The 24,528-nt window shown below is 49.0% G+C and overlaps 1 protein-coding gene across 1 annotated transcript; it reads right to left on the minus strand.

Moving 5' to 3' along the window:
- Window positions 1–15,600: 15,600 nt before the first annotated feature.
- RHOU (ras homolog family member U) lies at window positions 15,601–22,901 on the minus strand. The gene is made up of 3 exons (XM_074863123.1): window positions 22,574–22,901; window positions 21,701–21,759; window positions 15,601–18,617 (listed from the first exon to the last, which is right to left on the minus strand). The coding sequence occupies exons 1-3, from the start codon at window positions 22,899–22,901 to the stop codon at window positions 18,162–18,164; spliced, it is 843 nt and encodes a 280-aa protein (XP_074719224.1). The 3' UTR covers window positions 15,601–18,161.
- Between the last annotated feature and the right edge of the window lie 1,627 nt (window positions 22,902–24,528).

A 24,528-nucleotide genomic window follows, 5' to 3' on the forward strand; every position in this document is an offset into this window, starting at 1 on the left:
GTCCCACAGTGATATAGAACAAAGCAATGATTAGTAAAATAATAATTGATTTTATGAAAAAGAAAATAAATCTGAGTTTCATGGCATCATGGCAACTGCCAGAGCAATGTGTGGGGGTATCATTCTGCAGATAACTACCCCAGCCAGGAAATGTATGCAAGATGTCACGTTACAAGTGTTACATCATCAGGAAAAAATCTCAATGGTTGATCATCGCCCAGGGGGATGTCAGTGTTCCCAGCTTCTGTGCAGAGAGAAGTCTTAACAGAATTAACTCTTTCCTACATGACCCACACTGCTAGATTTTACCAGTATTTCTTCCACCTTGTTTACCTAAAATGAATCACGGCTCTCTTACTTTCCATTTTTGTCTTTCACACAAGTCATAAACGCTGTGACTGTGCAGTGACAGCTGTCTATCACATCTTTTGTGTGACTGAGGACTTTTTCTCCTCCAGCTCACCAGCGATTTCTGTTGGATGCTGGATGTTCACCACACACTCCATTCCCATAGAAGGCTTCCCATAGAAGGCGATAAATGCTGTCTGCTAAATGCACCCCAGGCAGCCTCCCTGTTGTCTGGAGAGCAGCCCTTTGTCTTACATGAAGAAATAATCCCTGTGCAACATCAGAATGACCCACCCTGTGGTAATACCCAAGGCAGTGTGAACATACCTGTTTTCCCTGAAATACATTCTGGGGGATGCAATCACAAAATGGGGTTTTACCAACTCAGAGATCACACACTATGGCTGGTTACTGCTGACATTAAGGGACAAGTACTGCAGGGACTGATGCCCTCCAAAGCCCCATGCCCAAGCAGGGCAGACCTTTCCCAGTAATGAAATCCCTCCTCACCTCAAGGAGATGAAAATGATAGTGCAATCTCCAGCCCCATAAAAATGTCCTAAGTCAGGGGAACAATGGATAGAATGTATTTCCTCCTCATCCTTGACATTTTGTACATAGAGACACTGTTCTCAGTCCTCAGCGGGTGTCAAGGCATCTGAGCTGTTCTTCATGCTGGATTGCTATGGTTTCTGCCTGGAAACGGGAGTCCAAACAGTTCCTACTATTAATGCAGGCTTCATCCTGTTGAAAGTTCACCTTTGTGCCCTGGGTTAGGCTCACACAGGGCAGAAGGAGGTGTCCTGTGAGAGAGAAGTGCCTGTAACCTCTTCCCTCCCACCTGCATTTGTTCTCAGTTGTTTTGCACCCCTCTTGCTCTCTTGGTCAGGTAGGACACAAATTCCTAAGGTCCTTTTACTTCCTTTTTTCCTGATGCAGAACTATGGTGCTGCATCCCTCGGTCTCTCCAGGCTTTCCAAGTCATCTGTTGCATGGCCAGCATAGTCCACTTAGCCACTTACATACACTACTGAGTCTCTTTTTAAGTTACCTTAAACCTGTGGTCTATGCCAGAAACCTGCTGCTGCCCAGTTACCCAGTTTGGCACTGGAATGTTTTTTGCCCTCACACTGAGAGGCACAGAAACCTTGTGCTTAATTCTAGAGGTCTTCGTCATTTTTGTCCTCTTCATCACATCCCTTCCTTCACACCAGCTCCTGAAGACACCCTCTTTCAATTGCCTTGATTTTTCTTTCTTGTGCATTCAAATACTATTTCTCTCCTCAGCCCTCACATGCCTCCCCCCTCTCAGCTCCTCAGCTGTTATCTTCTTCCAAGCTGTGCCATGCTGAGGTTGCTGAGCAAAGTCTTGCGGGGTTGATTTCCCTTCCCTGCTCATGCCCAGCGAGGCCAGAGCTCACAGACACCTCCTGGACACTGAAGACTGTCAGTCCTGACCCACGGCACAGGTCCCCTCAGCATCTCAGCACCCAGAACCCCCTGCAACACCTTCCTTCCTTCCTTCCTTCCTTCCTTCCTTCCTTCCTTCCTTCCTTCCTTCCTTCCTTCCTTCCTTCCTTCCTTCCTTCCTTCCTTCCTTCCTTCCTTCCTTCCTTCCTTCCTTCCTTCCTTCCTTCCTTCCTTCCTTCCTTCCTTCCTTCCTTCCTTCCTTCCTTCCTTCCTTCCTTCCTTCCTTCCTTCCTTCCTTCCTTCCTTCCTTTTTTATTCTCTTTAATGCTGTGCAAGCTCTAAGTCTCTGAACAAGTGACATACTTCCCTGCAGAGGAACTAAAGCCCTCCCGGCCCAAAGAACATACTGCACTGCCCCTGAATGTCTCGATTCAGGAAGCTTTGAGCTCCCATTGTTTGCAGTTCACAGAGTTCACCTGCATTTTAGTCTCCTCATCTATTAAAGAAAACAAAGTGGAGAGAGAGAGAGCAGGAGAAATACGGCTGTAAAAGCAGCAGTCGGTCAGAAAACCCTCATATTCCTGGTACCAGTTGTAGTCCAATCAATCAGTCTCAAACAGCTCACTGGAGAATAACTGCCCAACTTACCCAAATTTATTTTCTTTAATAACAGAATCCTCCTGTGACCCTGCGGTTCTTGTTGACACAAAGCAAGGCCTGCTTGAGCCCTATATCTGTTCCCTTGCTCCCTGCTGAGTGCAGAGCAATGGAGCCATCTCCCCTTGTTTTCTGCAGACGGCAGATTTAAATCACCACCGGCCACTTCTGCCTGTGAGGGCCAGGAGAGACTTTGCTGCACAGGTCACTCACTTGTGACTTGTGTGCATTCGCCCATGCGTGCTCAGGGAGACTTTAGTTTTTCTCCTTCCTCAGTAAAATAAAGGCCAAAATGCCTGGAGACATCTGTTTATGGTTTGAGTGCTTGGCTCTGCAAGGGCTGTGAACACTATTCAGGTGATGTAGGGACTGGACAATCATACATATACTCAGCTGCAAAGAAAAAAGTGCTGTAAAATCTCTGCGCTGTAAAATCTCTATGCTCATGCTCTGGCCAAGCAGTGTTGCTAGGAGGCTGGTGTGCCCCAAGCAGCCAGACATCAAGATTAAACAAAGGAAAAATGGAAACTTCAGGATTATAGGGCAGGTCTGCATTGTGAGCAGAGTCTCAGGGCACGACATCCTGTGTAATGCATTTATTGCAAACTGTGATCCTTCTTTGGGGCGGTGTTCAAAATCCTTGTGAGAGATGTGGAACCATGTTTTCTGGGAATTCTGGAAGAGGAATCCTGCTCAGCCCTTCAGGTTCAACTATAAGTTATGTCTTTGGAAGGTAAATGAAAGTTCTTTAAAGGGTAAATGAAGGTTTCTTAGAGCTGACATAAAACCCACATCACTCTTTTTGTTAAAAAAGTGTCTGTAGGATAGGAGGAATAAAAAACTTATAGAATGAAACCTGTCTTTTTCAAAGAAAAGGCAGGTTTTTCTCAATGTTTTAGAAACTCAGAGAAGATACTTCTACAGACTTTATCCCAGGTCTGAATCCTGCAGTGCAACCTCAGCACAAGAGTCTGAGTGCTGCACTACCTTCTTGCAAAGATTTGGTCACCCTGGAGGAGACTTCTACTGATAGTTGGAAGGCTCAAGGCACTCTAACAAAGCAGCACCCATCAGCTTTTCCTTGGGGAATCCCAGGTGCTGGGTATAGGGCACGCACGCTGCCTCAGGCATTGCCACGGCAGGACACAGCCCCTGCGAAATCCGTTTCCTGAGTACCTTGTGCTGCACAGACATGCCAAGCAATTGCTTTCCTACCAAAGGGTGAGAGTGAAGTTTAGATGCTTCACACCAAGGGCTGTCACCAGATGCACAGCATCCCTTTCCCAGCAAGCAGTTGGGTGTGCTTGGGAGTATCAGCTCTCTTCAGCTGCACAGCTCAGAGCTGGATGGGGCCAGGGAGCCTGGGTGTCCCAGAGCCCTCCCTGCCTGCACGTCACCCTCTGCTCTGAGTCACCCTCTGATGGCCACACCGTGGGAAGACCTCGTCCTTGGGGCAGGGCTGTGGCAAGCTCCTGCCTGCCTGGGAACCCTGGAAAAGGGCAGGGCTCCCTCTGCAAGGCTGCTTGGACATATGGTTTCCCCTGGCTCCTGCCTCCCTCCCAAAGACCATGTTATCATCAACCGTACGCATGGTCTCAAAGCGATGAGTTAGGGCAGGGGCTGCTGGGGCTGCAGTGCTGCCTGTCACTGAAAGGGAAAATTCACATGTTGCTCATATGACTGGTCTTTCTGCTGGACAGCACTGAAAGATTACACTCCAGATTAATCTTTGATTTAACCTCCCATCTCTGAGAACAGGCCTGCTGCCCAAGGATGGAGAGAGAACATTTCACCCTGAAGGAAAGAGGATTTTGACACTTGACTTGTCACATTTGGTGAGGGAGAAGGCCTGGGTTACATTCTCTAGGCATGTAGGTATATACCAAATCTGGTGTTATGGTCCATTGGAAGCAGGATTTGACCCTGATGAGACAGTAAAATCAAAATGCAGATCAGCTTGGACACATTGCTTCAGTGAGGGTTTTAAAAGCCTCACCCTTTAAAAAGCTGAGTTTTTTCTGAAGCTTAGGGACTAAATTACAAGAGGAAATATCTGCACTACACCTGTACTGGAGAGCAGATTCTGGGAAAGGAAAATACACTCCAAAACTGTAGGAATTGCCCTGCAAGGCAAAGTTTCAATCCAAACCGAAACCCTTGCATGGTCCAGGAGAGGACCTTCTTCCCCTGGAAGGGGAGGACAGGGCTAAGCCCCTGCCCTGCCAAGGTTAGGCAAGAGCAGAAGTGAGGAGGCAGAGACGAAAAGCTGGAACACAGGGAGGGAAGGTCATTGGGGGTGCTCAGTAAGCAGTGAGGGAGCACGTGTGGCCTACAGGTATTTCAGGTATTTCCAGGTGAGGCAATGCTTCTCCTGGGCTGCCTGGGCAGGGTGTGTGCTGCAGCACGCCCCAGAGGGGTCCTGGATCACACAGTGCTGCAGGGACTGGGTGCTTGGGTACTTATCTGCATCCCCTGTGTAGCCATAACCCAGGGATCCAGGCAATTTAGGCTGGGCCTATCCCGCTGACAGCTAAATTTCCACAGCCTCTCCTGAACTCAGCAGGATGGGGGTCTTCTTGCAGGACACATGAGCGAGCAGGGCTGCAGGCATCTCGCTCAGCTGGCAGGGCTGCTGCTGCTCACCCAGAGCTCTGCGAGCAGAGACCAATGGGCCTGTCCATGGGGACATCCTATCATCCTGTGACACATGGAATAATTAATGGACTTCAAGCTAAAAAGTTGGCACAGGCTGTGGTCAAATGTGTTTTTTCCAGTCATTATCATGTTTGCACTTGGATGCAAGCCAAAGTGTATAAACCTTCTTGGGGACATTAATTGGCTTCTTATTGCCTGTCCCTCAATATGGCGGGGGGTGTGGGGCTGAGGCTGTTTGGCTTTTCATAGGTTTGCTCAGTCCCCTAATCTTATGTGAAAATTATCTGGCATGAGTTCTGCAAGTCAGAATGGCAAAAGTGTAATTAATTCCCTGTGTGAAGTGAAAACAGCCAATTTTCCACAGCGTCAGCTTGAACATCAACAGGTCATGGAAGTAATATGCAAAAAGCAGACAAAATTTGGATACAGACAGAAAATACACTGAATTTTTATAGGGCTTTATATGCCGCTGGATAAAAATGTCAATACAGATCTGAAGTGCTCTTCACTCCCTGTATGTATTCAGCTGAAAGTCTGGAACAGCCTATAAGGACAGCCTCCTTTTCTGATCAGTAAGTAGCTCAATACAAGGAATTTGTTGAGAATGTATGTTCATGTGATATTTTTCTTTAGACACTACCATTTTGCAGGCAGGTCCCCCACAGATGTCTCAGCATAGAATGGAAATGATTTTTCTCTAATCAGGGGTAGGGATTTAAAAGTAAAACATTTCTGAAGCCCAACCCCATCCCTTCTGCTGCCTAAGGCTTTGTCTCCTGATAGCAGACTCTGTGAGCTTATGTGCTGTCTTTCTTCTCACCTCGTGTTTGCTCCCACCTTGCTGGTCAAGGGCTGGGCCCCTGGACCATTAGAAATTAATTTGCACAATCTGTATTTGACTTAACAAACTATGACAGCTCTAACAGAGGTCTTCATTCCTCTTTGATCCCCCAAAACACATAGCAGTCACCACAGTCTGGCTGGCCTGGAGACCTGCTGGCATGTCTGGAAGCCAGCTAAAATGGTCCCTGCTGGCTAATCCTGACCCTCTGACTACTGGTTGCTCTGCATGGCTGATAACTTGATTTGGAGAGGATGGGTCTCCAAAGGAAAACCTGAGCTGTTGACGAGCCAGGGAAGCCACGCTGCATTGCTTCTCATAATGAGTGGTGTTGAAAAGCACCTCTCAAGTCTCCATCCTGTTGTTTTACTACAGGTGATTTGAAAAGCAAAGAAGAAAAGCAAGTTATGCTCAGATAGCGTCAAATACAACTTATTAACTGGGCCCTGGCGAGTATCCGGAACAGATGTTACAGATATACGTCTCACCTCTCTGAAACTCTCTTGACACTTCCTGTTACATTCTGGTACAGTGGTGAAATTAAATATTAGCACCAATGTCAAAAAAGCCAGCATGTGCAAACAGTGAACTGAGATGTCTTATCTTTTTTTTACTGCTATACTTAGAATAATGACTAGGTAGCGCAGGTGTAGGGTATATGCTGGCAAATGTGAATTCTTGGGTGCAACTACTCCACTATGTATAACAGTGACAGTGTTGGTGTTTGCAATGCCATTCTCTGTGACACTGCAAACCAGCAACTTCAAATGAAGAGGTCTAATCAAGAGGCTCTGTATTTACTAACTGTTTTCATTTACTCTACCTGCATATAGCCTTATTAGTGAGAAAAACAGAGGGAGAAATCCATCTTCTTCCTTCACCCATTTCTACTTTACGCTTCACACGTCCCAGAAGCTTCCTCACTGTCACGAGGACCACTCTCTGTGCCTCTCCTTACTGAACAATTCTTAGCAAAAGGCCATGATAGCTCTTCGTGTACATAAAATGTAGCAGAAATATTAAACCAAAGATCAAAGGCAGTTCAGTTCCTCAGATATTTTCCCTGACCCTTTAAACTGGCTAGGTGCAGAATGAATAATAAGGACCAGACTCTGTCATCAATTACGCAGAGTTAAATCCAAAGTAGGCTGTTGTAAATCAAGTTACTTTAGAGTTACACAGTGTAACCAGGAGCAGATTTGGGACCTGAGTCTGCAGGCCAAAGAACCAGACCGCAAAGGGAAAATCCTAACTCTCTCCCTCTTCGTTCCACCTAAACTCTCCGGCTCTTCAAATAAGCAGCCCCATCTGCCTGCTTAGAAAAGCACACAAAGCTAAGGCCTTCCTAAGCTACCCAGCCAGAGCAATCCCACCTTCAAGGACAGACAAACGGATCACGGATAAATAAGTTTTTATTTAACTAATGTGGCAACATGCAGCCCAAAAGGAGAAAATATCTAATTTTTATCAGCAGCTATAAAAGGTGAGGGAAAAGGCTTGAATTGCCTGTGTGCAATGCTTATTGGAGGAGAAATAAAACCAAAAGACTTAAGTGTTGTGTAAAGGTGTTTGGAAGCACATTTATACAATAAATCCTATCTCTTCTCTTTCTCTTCCGGTTAGGTTACATGATTCTTCTCCCCCTCACACAAGCATAATGCTTTAATCTAGCTAAATATTTGTAAATTGGCACCACACTGGATCAAGACAATCAAGGAGAATAAGCAAAATGATGCCAGTCATGATACACTTCTTATTACAGTGATAGTGTTTCACAAGATTAAAGGGGATTTTCTAGGCAATGGAGACAAATCCAGAGCCAGCTTTATTGAGAAAACATCGCAGATGCTTCACCCATTAACATGTGGTAGTGCAAACAAAGGAGATTATCTCCTTTTCCAAATGAGCACCATCAACACTGTTATTTCATTTATTACACATTTTCCCACTCAAGTGTTGCTTTTGAAAGGCAAGTGTGTTGGCTGAGGGGACCTAGGTGAGCCAATGAAATAGCCTTTGAAGCAGAAGTCCCAGCCTGATTGCAGCACCTGGGGAAATTATCAGTTGGTGACATGGCTCTTGGGAGTGACACTGTTCTTGGGAGTAACACCACCAACCTAGATGAGAAAAGGAGAAGGGGGGAAAAAAAGCAACCCCAAGCCCTTCCATCAAGGGGATTTTACAGGCCATGTGTCCTGAGAACCTCTATTCTGGTCCACCCACTGAGAGAAAGCTATTTGTAAACACCAGATTGTGTTATCTTTCTGCCACCTTGATTGCTAATTAATCAGAAACAGAAGTGCCTGGGTGAGAAATTCAAAGTTGTCAGGGGAAAACGACCGGGAACCTGCACAGCAACTGCTGTCCTCACTGTGGAAACACCCCTTGAAGTCAATACACTTGCATTAAACCGGGACCCTAGGATCTAGCACTCTTCAGTCCCAAACACTTTTTTATCCCGTGTATTACAGAAATGACAACTGTCAGGACTGCAAAGAGCCCCAGCAGCCCCAGGGCACTGCTTGGTTGCAACCCTGACCCTGCCTGCTGCCACTTCCATTTCTCTCCCTATGCCCCTCTCTCCTCCATAGTCTTCTGTGTCCAAAGCATAGGTCAAAATTTCAAGCCTCGTAAATGTTAAGACTCTCAGCTGTACAGTAAAGTGACGCAAAGAACACATAAGAAAGCTGCTGTGACACGTCAAATCACTTTGAACTGTCGCAGATGGATGAGGATCTGGGGCTGCTTCCTGGTCAGCCAGCCCTGGTTCACACCAGAAAGCTTTACCAGCAAATGCAGCCTCCAGTCAAAACAACCTGGTCCCAATTAGGACCGATCTGTGGCACTTTAAAGGGGTTTAGTGACTGCTTTAACTGACCCTTCAGATGAAGAACTCCAAAAATCTGGACTGGATCCCAAACAATAACAGTGCTTATCAAGGCATCCTTCTGTCATCAGGCTTGCCAAGTGCCTCCTGTCTGTTTCTCATCATTTTTTTGATGGTGATGTTCCCAAAAGCATTGAGTGTAACAGTTGCTTCTCTGCATTCACGGGGTAAAATGCCTGATCATCTCTACAGGCTGCACTTTGCATCCTGATAGCTCCCAGTGTGACATGGGGGAGATTCACCTCTTTAAAAATTAGGTTAGACTCCAACCTGCTTGCTTCTGTTGCATTTTCCTGCTAAAGGTAGCAGTTATAATAATATCATACTGGAGTAACAGTATATCCAGTGTCCCCGTTCCTGAAGTCAAGCAACAGCAGATGTATATTGCTGAAAGCTTGGGATCAGTCTCCCAGATAATTAGGAATATTTTAAAATTACTAGGCCCAATCTGCTCTCTGTAACCTACTACAAACATTACATCTGCACAAGTGCCTTTCACAACCAAATTTATTATGGGAACATTTTCAATGTCATTTTGATAAAATTGACTGAGTTTCCATTCTCACTGGGCAAATGACACATTCCACACAAAATATTTGTCCAGTGAGTCAAAATGAGTTTTAAGTTATACTTTAAGGAAGGACATGGAGACCCCTTTCTCAAAGCACTTTGGCAGGAGAATATTATTTTGTGCTGCTGCTCTGCCTCCCTCCTCAGGCACCTCAAGCATTTGTGCCCTCCTAAGGGCAAAATGCAACTGGGGATTTGTGCAATCAGACCTGGAATAATGATAAAGGGACTTGCTTTTCACCTGGTCAGTGATCAGCAAACCCGTTGAATAATCCCTGGTGAACTACCCACCAAAGTGACTAAAAACTTGTGTCACACCTGAAAATCTTGGCCTAGCATACTGGAGCCTTATAGTACTCTGGTACAATAGGAAATTTTCACTGTTCATGTCCTCCAGATGGAGGGGATGATGCAGAAAACGGTTGCTTGACTTTCATGCTTGGTAAGATCACAGATCCACAGAAGAATTTGGATCAGAGGAACTCCTGAGCAGTTTCTCCTTCCCAGTGCTGTACCGCTCTCACAACAAAGACTCCTTCCCATATGTCCATGTGGAGGGTAGATGCTACAATAAAGAGTAACAATATGGCTTGTTGGGAAAGTCCCAGTCTTCCTTCTCTGAAGGGAAATCCTTCTGGAAAGCCGCTGTAGTTGTAAGGGGTGAAGGCAAGCTTGGGAGTTACAGGGGTCCCAGGGACATGATATGGCTGGATTTCCAGAAAGTTTTTGTCAAGATTTAACACTAAAGCTTGTTGAAACATGACCAGTAAAATGCTGGGCATTACCAGGAAGAGTGCTGAAGAACAAAACATGGGGCATAGGCTTTGCCTGTGGCTCTGTTCTCTGCCCCTTGGGAGTGGGATGGTGTGGCTAGGGGAGACCCGGAGGGACGGCAACTGAAATGATCAAGGGGATGGAGCAACTGTCCTATGAGGGGACACTAAAAAAGGCCAGGATTCTTCAGCTGGGAAGGAAAACAGCAAATACCGTGGTGGTTTACAAAACAGAGAAGGCAGTAGATCAAGTCACGCTGTCATTTACCTTGTCACCTGACCACCTATTTACCTGTAAACTGCTCTGCACCACCTCCTACAATGCTGGAGCTAGGGGGCATGTGACAGAACCAATGGGAGCTCAGTTTAAAACAAAGGAAAACAAATACTGCTTTATGCAGAGGGTGTGGGACCTCTGGGGCTGGCTGCCCTGGGCAGGCATCAGCGAGGGAGACGGCAAAGTCAGGAGTAACAACCAGGCAGGGATATACCCACCAATGTCTGCCTTGTACAACGGCAGGCCTCAGTCAGATGCTAGAAAAATGATTGAGTTAAACTTTAAAAACCCGAGGTTTCACATTACTTTGCATTTTCTGCTTGAATCCTGCATATCTTCTCGGGTATCAGTGGCCCAGGTTTTGGCCTCCTTCTGGGTTACCCAGCCTAGATAAACATACGTGCTGCTGAAACTGTTTCCAGGAACGCCTTCCTCTCCCTGTAATCTCTTATCTCCCAGAGGAGATTGTCAGAGGGTACTTCAAAGCCCTTTGAAAATGGCCAGGGCTCTGCCTGTAGCCCAGCAGATACAGGCGCCCTCGCCCTGAGATGTCAACAGCTGCCCCGCACGCAGGCGATCAGCGCCGCCTTATCACCACCGCAACAACGCGCAGCAGGAGAGACTTTACCCCCCTTGCTATCGCCACCCAATCTTCAGTCTTTGCTCTGCAATATGCTGCCCATCTTCTCCTCAGATTCATCCAGGTGGGTTGTGGCAGATTACAAAAATAAGGGGAAAGGAAAACGAGTGGGTTTGCTCAGCTCTGAGAAACAGGGAAGCCTGAAACCTGCTGAGCTTGTAATTAAAATGTGGAAAGGCCATGACAGAGCTCAGAAGATGGAAGAATGGGATATAGGGAGCGGAAAAATGCTGAGCACCAGGCTTCAGGCAACACGCCGTTTTGAATTAAAAATAAATGAGAAAATTGCCTGTAGAGAGAGGAACATGGGGGGAGAGGTGGCATGGATAGAGAGGATTACTGGGGGGGGGTGCTATTGTTTGAGCACTGCCCTCAGATAAATCTTGTTCAGCGTTCCTCTGCCAAAAGACTACAAGGTGTAGTGAGGCAGAGGAAAGTGGGGCAGCTGTTTCATGGTGTTATTACCCCCGCTGAACCATGGAAGACCAAGTGCCTGCCAGGACAAAAGACAGGACTCCACGCATGCAGTTCTCACTCCATCAGCAACTTGAAAAGGGAAATGTGAAACATTAAAGTCACATTTCTGCCTGGAACTTGTTTTCTGCCATCTTTAACAAGTAGCACCATCACATGGGCTGGCATGAGAGACACAGGTGAGGTGGCCACAGAGGGTCCATGTCACACACAAGGCCAGGGATATCCCACCATGATAGGAAAAGCTGTCTGGACAAGGACTCTGCTTTATCCCATGTCATATTTATCCCATCCATACTAACCCCATTAGGCCACCACTGCTAAAATTACCATCCCAGAGAGAAGGATTTTAAAAACATGTTTGGAGTTAACTGAATAAACTGTGGACTAGGAGTCAGGAAAATCAGATCGGTACATGGGAAGATTGGTGATGACAACATGCTTTTTAGAATGGGTGAGTAAAATAATTTGCAAGGGATGTTGGGTTGGGATTGCACAAACCCAGTGATTAAGCCCATCCTCTTACAACACCAACCAAAGGAACTCCCTGCGCGACTCTGTGAGGCAGACACTGAAACTAGCTCGTTTGGGTAATTAGTGCTTATGCACAGAAATGGCAGGCTAAAAGTTACAGAGACCTACTTAAGTAGGTGAGCTGGACCCAGGGCACCACCAAGAGCAGCAAAACTCTGAGCAGCAGTAGAGGATCAGTATTCACCACTTCCAGTGAAGTTAGGGGGAAAGAGCCATATGGAGGCAATGTCATTACAAGCACACCAGCAACTCCAGAAGCTTAACAGGGAACCCTGCTTAAGTCTTTTTCAGGCTACATAAAGCTTTACAGGTCTGCAACTCTGCTGACCTTGGTGAAATGATTCCTCTTTTGCCTCCAAATAAGATCAGGATCTAACCTAAATGCACAGACCTAAAGAACAACAGATGCCTGGGGACACTCTTGCACCCACCACTACCATCTGAATCGGCATCTGCTGCAGGTCTCCTTGCTCTGCACTGAAGAGCCAGAGGAGCAGCTCAGGAGGTTGGCACAGTCCCCTGCACACCAGCAGGGCTGCTCCTCACGCTTCCTCCTCTAGACACATTTCCCTTGCTGAATTAAAAGAAAACTGGGGCTGAATTAAAAAAGCTGGTCCAAGCTGGGGCTTTATGCCTTTTTTTCATACACATCACTGATTTATCCATCCTGCTAAAACAGTGTGGGGAAATAAATCCGTAACACTGAAGAATACTCTGCCTCAGATGGTAAAATTAATTGAATTACACAACTGCTTGTTCCCCAGGTTATACCACAGAGGAGTGCACTAAACAGGTAATGAACAACCCTCATCACATTACATCTTCCCTCTGGCTGCCAGCAATGGGGGAAGTTAAAGCTTCAGAAGGTCCTGTTAGATCTTGGGGCCCTGCAGTTGGCCTGAAACCCATCCTGCTCTTTCAAAAACATTAAATACATTAGGACAGCCGTGCTGGTTGATGCCAAAAGTCCACCTCATCCCACATCCTGTCCCTAGCCAGCACAGATGCTTGGGGAGAGAGTATAAGAACTGAGCAAATGAAGAGTAATTTTTCCCTATAGTGTGCAGTGATATTTCCTCCCAGCTTCCAGCTAACTCCAGCTTTGAGACTTCCTAAAGAAAAAGCTGTATTTTTGAACATAACAGCCATCCTTGGGGCTGTTCGTTTCCCCATGCATTTCTCTAATTGGGCTTTTAATCTGCTTATGCCTAAAGTAGGTAAAAGTAGTTTCTATCACTCCCCATTGCCCAGGAGTCCCTTTGCCAGTTCTTCTGAGGTTTATAATGTCTCGCTCTTTCTCAAGTAGTTTTTCCCTCTTGTCACCTTGCCGCATGCCAGGGCAACACTGGATATTAGGAAGTATTAGGAAGTATTAGACTGGATATTAGGAAGCATTTCTTTACAGAATGGGTTGTTAGGTGTTGGAATGGGCTGCCCAGGGAGGTGGTGGAGTCCCCATCCCTGGAGGTGTTTAAGAGTTGGGTCGACATAGCGCTTAGGGATATGGTGTAGTTGAGAACTGTCAATGTTAGGTTAATGGTTGGACTAGAAGATCTTCAAGGTCCTTTCCAACCTAGATGATTCTGTGAACACTAAAGGCAGAAGTTGACAGAGGTCTTTTCTGTACAAATCTCTGAGCACATCGATTACCTGCTAGAGCTCAGAAAGCTTGCTCAATTGTAAGAGCACTCACATGCTGCAGTGAGGTTCAGTATTTAAGCATAATACATATGGCAGTATTAGGTCAGCTGAATGCAGTCATACAAAAAGGCCATCTCCTGCAGCACTGTGTCTCTCTCTGTGGTCAGGTAGCTGATGTCTAGGAAGAAAATACAAAGCAAACTAAGACTGTGGTGAAGTTTCCTTAGAGACACCCTCTCCCAAAAATGCCACATTTGTCATTGTCTCAGTTCTAGTCAACCCTCAATCATACCCTACAGGTACGTCCAATGCACAAAATACATGGGGAAAAATGATAAAGGTGACATTTTTTTCCATGAGAAAGAAAGAAATCAATTTTTCCTAGAGCACTGAAATTTGATATGAAAGAAAACAAAATCCTCTCTTGGGAACTTCCATCCATCACAAAGCGGCAGCAATTTCAGCATTCCTGGAAAACCTTATGTACAGTGGGCTTACTTCAGTATGCTCTTATCAGCCACAGCTGCCAGTCCATCCAGTATCTGAGGCAGGGCAGCTGAAGGAGCCTTTTGATCACAGCAGCACACACATGCACAAAGTTACCCTAGCACAAAGGATGACCTGAACTGCCTTAGCCCTGTCCAGATGTTGGGATGCGTAGGACAGCAGCCCACCTCAGCAGAAAAGCAATGCCCCACAGGTAGCAGAGGGATTTTTGTGCTGGGATTTGGCAATGGTGGGTTCTGGGCTCTCAGCTAGCACAGCCCCTTTTCCTGCCTCCAGCCAGCACACCCCAGCTTCACACTGCCCAGCGCACAAACCCAGTGGAAGTGATTATTCAGAGGCACCAGCAACAGCAGTGGTGATTCAACACCAGGTACTCACCAGAAAGGAGCCCACTGGTGGGTCAGGCACTTGGGCAGGGTCACTGGCCTGTGGGCACAACCAGGTGGACAAGCTTCCCAGCAGCTCCCGGCATGTCCGTTAACAAAGCAGAAAAGAAGTCGACTTTGTTTCAGTGAGGAACTGGCCACAGGAAAAAGTAACAGCACATCAATCTCCCTCTACTTCATGCAGGTTGCATGTGTTTCAATGCTTGCAAATACATTGGCCTTATGACCCAGGAGGCGGGCAGCATGGGAGGGCATCCCAGTATGCCACCCGTGTGCCTGCGCCCCTCAGCACCCAGAAAAACAAACGCAATGGTGACAGTTTACAAACCTTGGTCCACAGTGAAGCTCCTTCTCTGGAAGTTTTGTAGGACTACTGGCTCCACAGGGATGCCCAGGGGTCTAAATGCCACTCCCCACTCAGCTAACACAGCCCCAGGGCAGCCGTCACGCAGAAGGCCCCTGTGCCATGGCCACCCAGGGGCCAAGGCACAAACAGCCGCAAGCCTCGTGGGCCTTGGCCCTAGCACAAGGGACGGGATGACAAGACCCTTAGTGCCAAGAAGGAACTGGTTCTGCTCTTCCAAAAACACCCTCTGGCTCCCCTGGGGCATGCGTGGCACAACGTGCAGCATGTGAAACACCACATCACTGGTCTCGGTGTCCTCCCAGCTGTCCCTGGGCAGGCTGTGCTCCTGCTGCCGCTCACCCCACTTTTGGGGGCCAGGCACAACAAGCCTGCCCCCACGTTGCAGGGCCACAGCAAGAGGCTGCCATGCTGCTGGGGAGGCAGAAAGCCTGCCATCGCACCCTTCCCAGCCCCCTGGGGATGGGGCAGCATGGAGAAAAGTCTGTATTTTTTAACCAGAGGCCTTTTGCCAGGGCACCGGGAGCACAGTCCCAGGCTGGCAGCGTGGCCATCTCCAATCTGCCAGGTGTCAGTACGGTGCATGGCCAGGGACTGCCCTCCAGCCTCCCCGAGCGGGCAGCAGAGGCAGACACATACACAGGTCAAAATTTATTTCCAAATACCTCATTTATATCATTCTCACATGAAATATTTCTTTCAGAATATAGCCTACACTTAGAAAACAGAAGAGAGGTTTTTTTTATAAGGCACATCAGATTATAGACTACATAGAGACATCTCCCCCTCACTTGCGCTCGTAAAATACTGGTGATTTTAAAAGTAATATCTCTAAAACCTAGACCCTGTGTAGCCCCGTGTAGAGCAGTATTCATAAAGTTATTAGACCTCAGTTTACACACACCTAGTTAAGGGCTATAACAAGTTGTATATACATCACATTTTCAGAAACAGTCACAGCTGGCTACATTTAAAAGTAATGCTACTCCAGACTATGAAACAGGCTGCTTATAAAATATAACCTACTGCTTCCAGTATGGCGTGATACAAAGCAGTATGATCTTGAAGAGAAATTCTGTTATTTTTGCAAATGGAAGCTGCTCAGATTCAAGCCTGTCTCCTCCCCAAACCCACACTTTTGAACGACTGAGACCATTTTACAGAGAAGCAAAGCACTCAAGAGAAATCTGGCTTTATGTTTTTCTCCAGGATGACAGTATGACTGCATATCTGAAATCCTGTCAAAGCATTCAAGTAAGAAATATAAAGGCTCAGATGTTAACTTCATGACCAGTAAACATTAAACCATTACCAACCAGATGCAACCAAGTTAAATGCATCCAGCTTCTGTGCCATGGAAACTGTTTTTCCAGGCTGTTCCAGTGCAGAAGCCAACACATTTTTATTGAATCAGGCCCTAGGTAAAGATTTCCATCCCATTTTCAAGTTTTCAGCGATGGAACATTACCCATTCTGCACTCACTTCACTGTAGAGGAGGAAAAAATACTGCCTGTGGAGCCTATGCCAATGCAGCACAGAATCCATTTACATAGTGTCATTTTCTTTAATAGGCCAGGAGGTAAACTGTGGTCAACTTTATCAACTCAAATGGCTTCCACAGTTCTTTATATCAGGCATTGATTCATTTCTGATGAAAAAAAGGTTCCGTCTCTCTGTAACTGCAGTTTAGTTTAAGACTATGAAAAAGGTCACTTCAAGGCTATGGCCAAAGGAAAAAAAAAAAAAAAAAAGAGAATCTGATCTTGAAATATCTAGGGGAAAAAAAAAGTAGTCAGGGCCATAAAAAGTCAGACAGACAGACAGCACAAACTAAATGTTCTCTGCAGAATAAGTTAAAATACTGATTCTTGCAGAGTCTCACATTATCCCTCTGGTCTCTTGAACTCACTGGGGCTGGGATTAGGCTTAGTTTAGTAGGAACCAGATTTAGTCAGAGAATAGGTCACACTCAACTCCGCACTATGTTGATCACTCAGCTACACTTTAGGCACACTTCAGTTAATCTGTTGGACTGACCTGGGAAAAAAAAAATTGTAAGTTAAATTTCTGGGGTGGCCTCAGCCAATTTCACGACTATGAGCTTTGGACAAGAGTCAACCACAAACAACTGTTGCCTTTAGAAGGGAAACATTAACTTGGTTGAAAACAGCATCATGAAGCAGCAGCCTCAGTTTCTAGAGTCATTTGTTATAAATCTTGATCTGCCCAGTTTGTTATTTGTTTAGCAGCCTTAAAAGGTAAGGAGGGACATCCTGAAATTCTTGGCTGTAGACCTAAAACCAGATGTGGTTTACATGGTGCTGCACAGATATTTGTTATATCTCTTTAAAAAAAAAATTAAAAAAACCCCCCTAACACAACAGCATTTACATTCCTTTCAGCTGAAATAGATGAACTGTCGTCATGTTTGCAAAAATACAGAGGAAATCGCCACTGCTCGAGGTAGCGAGTTAAAGCTTGGTCATGTTCTCGGGCTTTCACTCAGCTTCCTGGGAAAGGCAGGGGAAGGAGGACAGAAAGGACTTTCACAAAGTCAGGAGGTGACAAACAAGATGTCAGCTCCGTAAGGGATTAGGTTCCCTCACCGCATGCTGAAGGTATATTCATGACCTTTCCAACCATGGCATTTGTGTATAGATTACACCTCTCGCATACCCTTTTAAAAGTGATCCCTAAGAGCACTGGCTTGGGAAGACATGGAGAAGAGCGCAGGAGTGGGGTTTTAAAGCTACAAATGTCAGTTAGGAGGCACAGTGTTATTTTTCCCTTTGATCGTCCACGTACAGAGCTGCATGTTTCCACTGTTGCTCACGTGTTCCTCCTGTGAAGCCCTGGCAGCAAAGGCCTCTGGTGTGCGCTCCTCCCTGTCGCATACACCTTACAACACAAGACGACAAATCCTGTGGACAAATCCTGCTACCCTCACAGACACGCGGTGCTCTTCTTCCTTAATGAGAGGTTTTAGTCACAAAACTGAATGCCAGACCTGATTTATAGCAATTATTTAACTAAGAATCCTTCTGCCGCCCTCAAAAGGGCAACTGAGATATCCAGTAGCAACATATACACATACATACAGATCTACACTATACACTTGGGACGACACAGAATGAGATTTCAGCTAATATAGCCTCTATTCAATGTCCTCAGAGCAGCACTCAGGTCCTTGTGATCCCTATACAAAACAGCAGTATTTTTTCCACCAGGATTTGGAGAGGTTTTTCATCTTGTCTGGAGTCCTACACTTGGATTTCTTTGGTTGCTGCTGGGTATCTGAGTACTGAATACCAGCCACGATGGCCGCATCAAAGACCTCCTTGAGGTTTTTCTGAGTCAAAGCAGAGCACTCAATGTAGGATGCGGCTTTTATTTCCTCGGCACAGAGCTTCGCAGCCTCCTCCGAGACCGGCTTTTCTTTGCACTTGTCCAGCTCGATGAGAACTTTGACATCCTCACGGAGGTCCGACTGCGTCCCAACCAGGATAATGGGTGCCTTGGGGCAGTGGCATCGGATTTCGGGAACCCACTTCTCACTCACGTTCTGGAAGGACGAGGGGCTCACCACGCTGAAGCATAGCAAGAAGATGTCCGTGTTGGTGTAGCACAGAGGCCTGAGCTTGTCGAATTCATCCTGCACAGAATGAAATCATGTTAGCATCCCACGGAAAGAGCACATCAGCCCTGGAGGACACCCCGATATGCTCCCAGTTTTAGCCTGCCTCTGACCTTTGGGGAAGCTGAGGATCACCTGCCGCTGCCCTCTTGAGAGGCACCCTGACATCGGCACCCAGACCACCCAATGTTAGGAGCACAAGTCGCCCGTACCCAGCCTGAGGTCTCACCCTGCATGGCTGCTAGCCAGCAGGCACCCTGCCGCCATCAGGCACATGGGACGAAGGTGGTGGCTTCCCCATGTCACTGAGATTTTCTGACTAATGCCGCAGCTTGTTTCGAGTGCTTAAATATTTTCTTCGCTCTTTGTACACGGGCCCTCTGCCCTGTTTCAGCAAAGGAGCAATGCTGTGGGAAGCAGGTGAAGGCACATGGGCAACAAAGCCAAAAATCGAAGTATGGGAGGGTGAAGGTACTTTCCACAGGTCCACTTCTTACAGGGGTGAGTCAGTGAGCTGCTCCGATGAGAAGCGCCCGCATACCTCAAAACTGCTCTGCCGACACCCCTACCTCCAGGTACCACCGGCAAGAGGCAGCAGGCGTACCTTTCCCGGAATCGGCTTTTAAACTGGTGACTACTTAACAACATCCTACAGGATATGGGAATAATTTCCCTGCCATTGTGCCCAGGGATTTAAATCTGATGGCAGCAATAATGACTCACAATGTGCAGGCTTAACATGCCAATAGCATAGAGTAAGAGCTTTTACCTTTCCCTCCCACCCATGCCACATCAAACAACTGCAAACAGGCCTCCCAGCGCTGCCTTTCTCTTTTTTTTTTTTCTTTTTTTTTTCTTCCCCTTTTACTGCAAACTCCAGCAAAGCAAGGCCCTTTTTCAGCTTCAGGAATTAGCCACAAGAAAGCCAAACACCTCATGGTAACAAAGGCATGCTGATCCTCAGTGAAGAATGCAGCAAGAAGCAAGGGTTAACTCCAGAGGCTGCTTTTATGCTGACAGCAGGATAAAAGCAGGGTAACACTAGCAGCCTGAACAGGTAGGATTTGCCTCAGCGGCAGTGACATTTTAATTAAAATGGACCGTGTTCTCAGAAGCTCTGAATTGAGAGTGCAAAGAACACACACTGCTGAAAACATCTCTCTCGTACCAGCAGCTTACTGCTGAATTGCAAGTTCCATGTTAATTTTCAAGATGTGAAATTTTGCTTTAAAGCCTCTGGAGGCCCAGGATATGCAGTTTAAAGCCCCCTGGAAGCCTCAGAAGTCTTGTTCCGCTCGAATGAATTCCTTCCAGCAGTATCTCCGAGAAAGACAGCGATTTATAAAACACGAGTCGAGAAAGCAAGCTTCATTAGCTCTCTTGATTCTCAGATTAAGCCTCAGAGGAAACCAGAGTCTCACTGCTTGGCTAGAGAGAAATCCTGCATTTACTGAGATGCTGCTCTGAATGACAGGGCCGTTTACAGAAAGGTACCTTGTCATGTAATTGCCTCTTTTTGCCACTGAGAAACCTCAAAAGGGCTCGATTCAACGGGTTTGAAAGCCAAACCCAGATCTTAAGGGTTTCTACCGAGATGAAATAGTGCCCTTTATATCCCATGTAGAGCCCCATAGTTTCAATGGTAGGTACCTGACCTGCAGGGAGGGACTCTACACCTCTTTGGGCTGGTAATGCTGAAATACAGTTTCCGTCTGCCTGGAGCACTTTTTTAGCCGTAGACTTCAGTGGCCATCTCACAGCAGCAGTTTTACCAAAGTATCCAGCTAGGTATATTTTACTCAGGACAACATCTCTCGGTTTAGATAACCCCTTCATTTTTAAGTCAGTGACTCTACCCATACCAGCTGCACTTTGGCAGCCAGAGCAAACATCTTAACCATTAACGGCAGCAAAGGCAAGAGGTGACTGGGCCTGCAGCTTGCAGCCACGTCTCCACAGGCGCTGCTGGTCCACAGGCTGTCACCCGATGCCAATTTCACCTGCCACGTCCACATATGGACACACACAGCCAAGGCTGTTGCGGTACCATCCCGTCTCTTCAGCAGGACACGAAATCTTGGGACAGTTCTGCTGGTTTATTTCCTATCATTACCCGCAGAAGGCTGTTTGTAGGATTTTAGCTTTGGTTTGTAGGGCACATGGGAGTCCTACACTGCTGTCTAGGACTGCAGAGCCCTTCAAACCCCTTTCCTAAGTAGGGCGCCCAGTTACAACTCATCTAAATAGGTTTCTATGTTAAGGCCACTGAGATTTTTCAGCATGGTTTTGGTGAAGGCATAGACCCAGATGCACAAAGCTGCGCAGGAACCTAACTCCCACTGTCTTCAAACACAGGTAGCAGAGGTAAGTAGCAGAGTACTTTTGGCCATCCAAGGCTCAACCCCTGACAAGCAGTGGTGCACGCTGCTCAGGGCGGTACAAGCCAGGGACTTGCAAAAAATAAGAGGTGGTAAGAAACGGGCTCTTCTTATGTATCAGGCAAACTAGGAGCCACGAGTCATCAGCCACCCTCCACTCTTCAGGACTTAGCTTACAGCAACCTCGGCTTTGGGGCAGCAGCACTTTTTAAGGGGGTGGGAAGGGCAAATACGAAGTCTCCACGGTCGACACCCAATAAGATTTTTTTCTCCCTTAAGCTTGTGCCCCTTCAAAAACACAGTCTCTATCTCCGGACACCTACAGCTGTGGAAGCTTTGCAGGCGTACATCCCAAACACCGTAATTCTTAAACCCACAATTATTTAGCAAAAACAGAGTAACAACCGCTCAAAGAGAAAACCAGGTGGCTCTTGAATCCTCAATATGTCCAGCCTCTCTAGTCAGGCTAAGAAGAGCAGCAGCTTGAGCCAGCAGAGCAGCAGCCTGTGCCCAGCCCCTACTCAGAGGCAGCAAACGTCCCCCACCCTTCAACAGACACCAGGCAAAGCAGTGGGTTAAGCGGCAGTGAAAGCGATAGCAGTTTAATAAGATGATCAAACACTGGGAATCCTTTCAAATCCACGAAGTCATTAGCAGGACTACTTTGCGCAACAACTTCTCCCCTCCCGCTGTCACTTAAATCAAGTAAGTGGCTTCACTGACCTGACCAGCTGTGTCGCAGAGCTGAAGTCTCACCGGCTTGCCATCGACAGACACGACAGCTTTGGAGAGAAAGGAGGAGGAGGGGGAAAAGAGTGGTGAGTCCAACTTTACACGTTTTCCATTAAAGAAAAAAAAAAAAAAAGATGTACCATCCCTCTGTAAGCCAAAACGTCTTGCTAACAATTTTTTTCCCCTCTTCGTCTTGCTCTTACAGGCTTCTCTTCAATTAATTTAGATTTAACAGCTTAACAGAGCTGGGAGTCCCTCGCTACCACTTGGGCTCACATCCGCCCTTCAGGCTTTCCGATTAATTTCAGCCCAAGAGCTGAGGTAGGTTGTGCCTGCACCGACCCTCAGCTGGCAGCTGGGAGCGCCGGCCAACGGCCCCGGTCCTTCTGCTACAACGGGTTTCGTTTATTACCCTGTTGTACATCTCCAACACGCCCGGGACACAAAAAGCCCCCCGCTGAACCAAAGAGAAACCCCACAACCTCCCCTTTGCCATGGAGAGACAAGTCAAGTATTCCAGCTTTCCTCCGAGGCGCTTCCTATCCGGCCGAGGGCTGGAAGTTTTAGACCGCAGAGTTCACAATTAAAGCCTGGCTTTGGCCGCGCGGCCGGGCGCGACACCAGCTGCCAGCCCGGCTCCGTTACACGGGAGATCCGCCGGTGCTGCCGGCTGCGACGGGATTCTAACGAGCCCCGGTGCTGCCGGAATAGAGTCCTGCCCCCACATAACTCAATAACGAAATAACCGAGGCTGGACGGCCGCCCCACCCCCGGCCCCCAGCAGCCCCGCCGCGGCCCCGGGGGGAGGCACAGGCGGGATCCGCTGCCGCCGCCCCGGTCCCCGCGGCCGTCCCGGGCCCTTACCGGAGAAGTTGTCGAAGGCGGTGGGGATGTACTCGGTGGGGTACCCGTTGGTGGTGTAGCTCACCACCAGGCTGGTCTTCCCCACAGCGCCGTCCCCCACCAGCACGCACTTGATGCTGCGCCGCGGCTCGGCCCCGGCTCCGGCCCCGGCCCCCGCCGCGGCCCCGGCCCCGGCCCCCGCCGCCCGGCAGCGGCCGCCCAGCGCCGCTCCCAGCGCCGCTGCCGCCCGGCCGCTGCGCACCCTGCGCGGGGGCACCGGCGGCACCTCGCAGCCGCCGGGCACCGGCTTCCCGATGTAGCCCGCCTCGCCCTCCTGCTGCGGCGGCATCCGCACGGCGACGCAGAGCCCCGCCGGCCGGGGGGCGGCGCGCGGCCCGGGGTCGCCGGCCGGGGGGCGGCGGGGCGCGGCGGCGGGCGGGCGGTGCGGGGCCCCGGCGGGCCGGCAGGCGCGGCGCGACCGCCGCGAAGCCAGCCCCGGCGCCGCTGGCTGTCCCCGGGCGCAGGCGGCGGCGGCAGCAGCTCCCGGCGCAGGGGGCGGCAGCGGAATCCCAGCTGCGTTGCGCTCGCCTCGCCCCGCGCTACCGAGTCCCGACCGCCGGCCCCGCGCCTCCGCGTGACATAGCGCGGCGCGGGGAGGAGCCGGCGCCGCGCGGCCCGGCCCGGCCCGGCCCGGCAGGCGGCGCCACAGCGCTCCGCGCCGCCCGCCCCGACGGCCGCGGACAGGGGGCGCGCCGCCGCGCGGGCGCGCCCCTCATTGGCCCGCTCGCCCCGCCGCGCCGCGCGCCGACAAGCCGCGCGCCGCCATTGGCTGGCGCCGCGGGGGCGCACCGCCCACCCCCGTCGGGCCCGCCCCCGCCCCGCCCCGCCCCGCCCCTGGCCGGAGCGGGTGTCCCGGGGCGGGTCCGGGCGCGCCAGCGGCGCCCCGGGGGCTCGGCCGTGGGCCCGGGGGCTCATCGGTGCAGGTCTGGGCAGTTCCGACGGGAGCCGCCCCCCACTGCCTGCGGGGAGCTGCGCCTCTCGCCCGCCACGAAGTCGATCGGACTTACCGGGGTGGGAGCGCACTTCAGTTTCGCCGGCCGGGTGCTCTCGGCGCGTTTGCCGTGGGAGCGCCGTGAGTGAGCGCCGCGCTCCGCAAGCTCCCACCTGCAGCCTGGGGAGGGATAAACTGGGCCGTGTGCCGTGGGAAAGGGGGGACTGCATTTTTAGCACCGTTGAAATAAGTTGGCCGTGGAAAGTTTTGCGGTTGAGCACAGAAAATGAAAGGCTGCTGAAAAGTTTGGCTTTGCCCTGAATTGGGAACATTATTAGCACGTTTCTTCTGGGGACCTTAGCAGCACTGTACAAACATGAACGGTGCCACCTGGAGAATCTGGGATGTGGATGTTAGCATCCTCGTCCTGCAGACAGCAAGTGCAGGTATCTTACACAACTTACCCAGATCAGTGCTGATAAACCTACAGCAGAGTTGGGATCTCAGGTCACCATTTTGAGCACCACCGAGTTCCTAGTGTGACCTGGCATGCTGTTTCCCCATTTCCCTCACTAAAATGGAAACCCACATGATGCGGCTGGTTCCGTAGAGCAGCATGTGCTACAGCTGCCCGTCATGCCCCAACTGCCTGTCCCATGCTCACTGGAGGAGCTGGTAATGTCAGGCCTGTGGGGCTCTCATCTTCCTGCTTCTATAAACCCTGGAGCTGTGCGGTCTGACCACTGAAGGCCCTGCCAAGGCTCGTGCCTCATGGAAATAAGCACTCGGTACAGCTGATCTTGCTTTTCTATGTGCCTTAGTCTCATCCATGGGAACAGCCGCTGTGGCTCTTAGACAACATTTTGGGCACTCCAAAGCAGGGCCAGAGCTAAGGTCCTTCCTGGCTGAAGGCAGCTGGGAAGACCCCGGGTTGGATGCTCTGTGCAGGCAGTTGGAGGCGTGGGGAGGAAACAGCTCCCTGGAG

The sequence above is a fragment of the Strix uralensis genome, chromosome 3, assembly GCF_047716275.1.
Source record: "Strix uralensis isolate ZFMK-TIS-50842 chromosome 3, bStrUra1, whole genome shotgun sequence".
NCBI lineage: Eukaryota > Metazoa > Chordata > Aves > Strigiformes > Strigidae > Strix > Strix uralensis.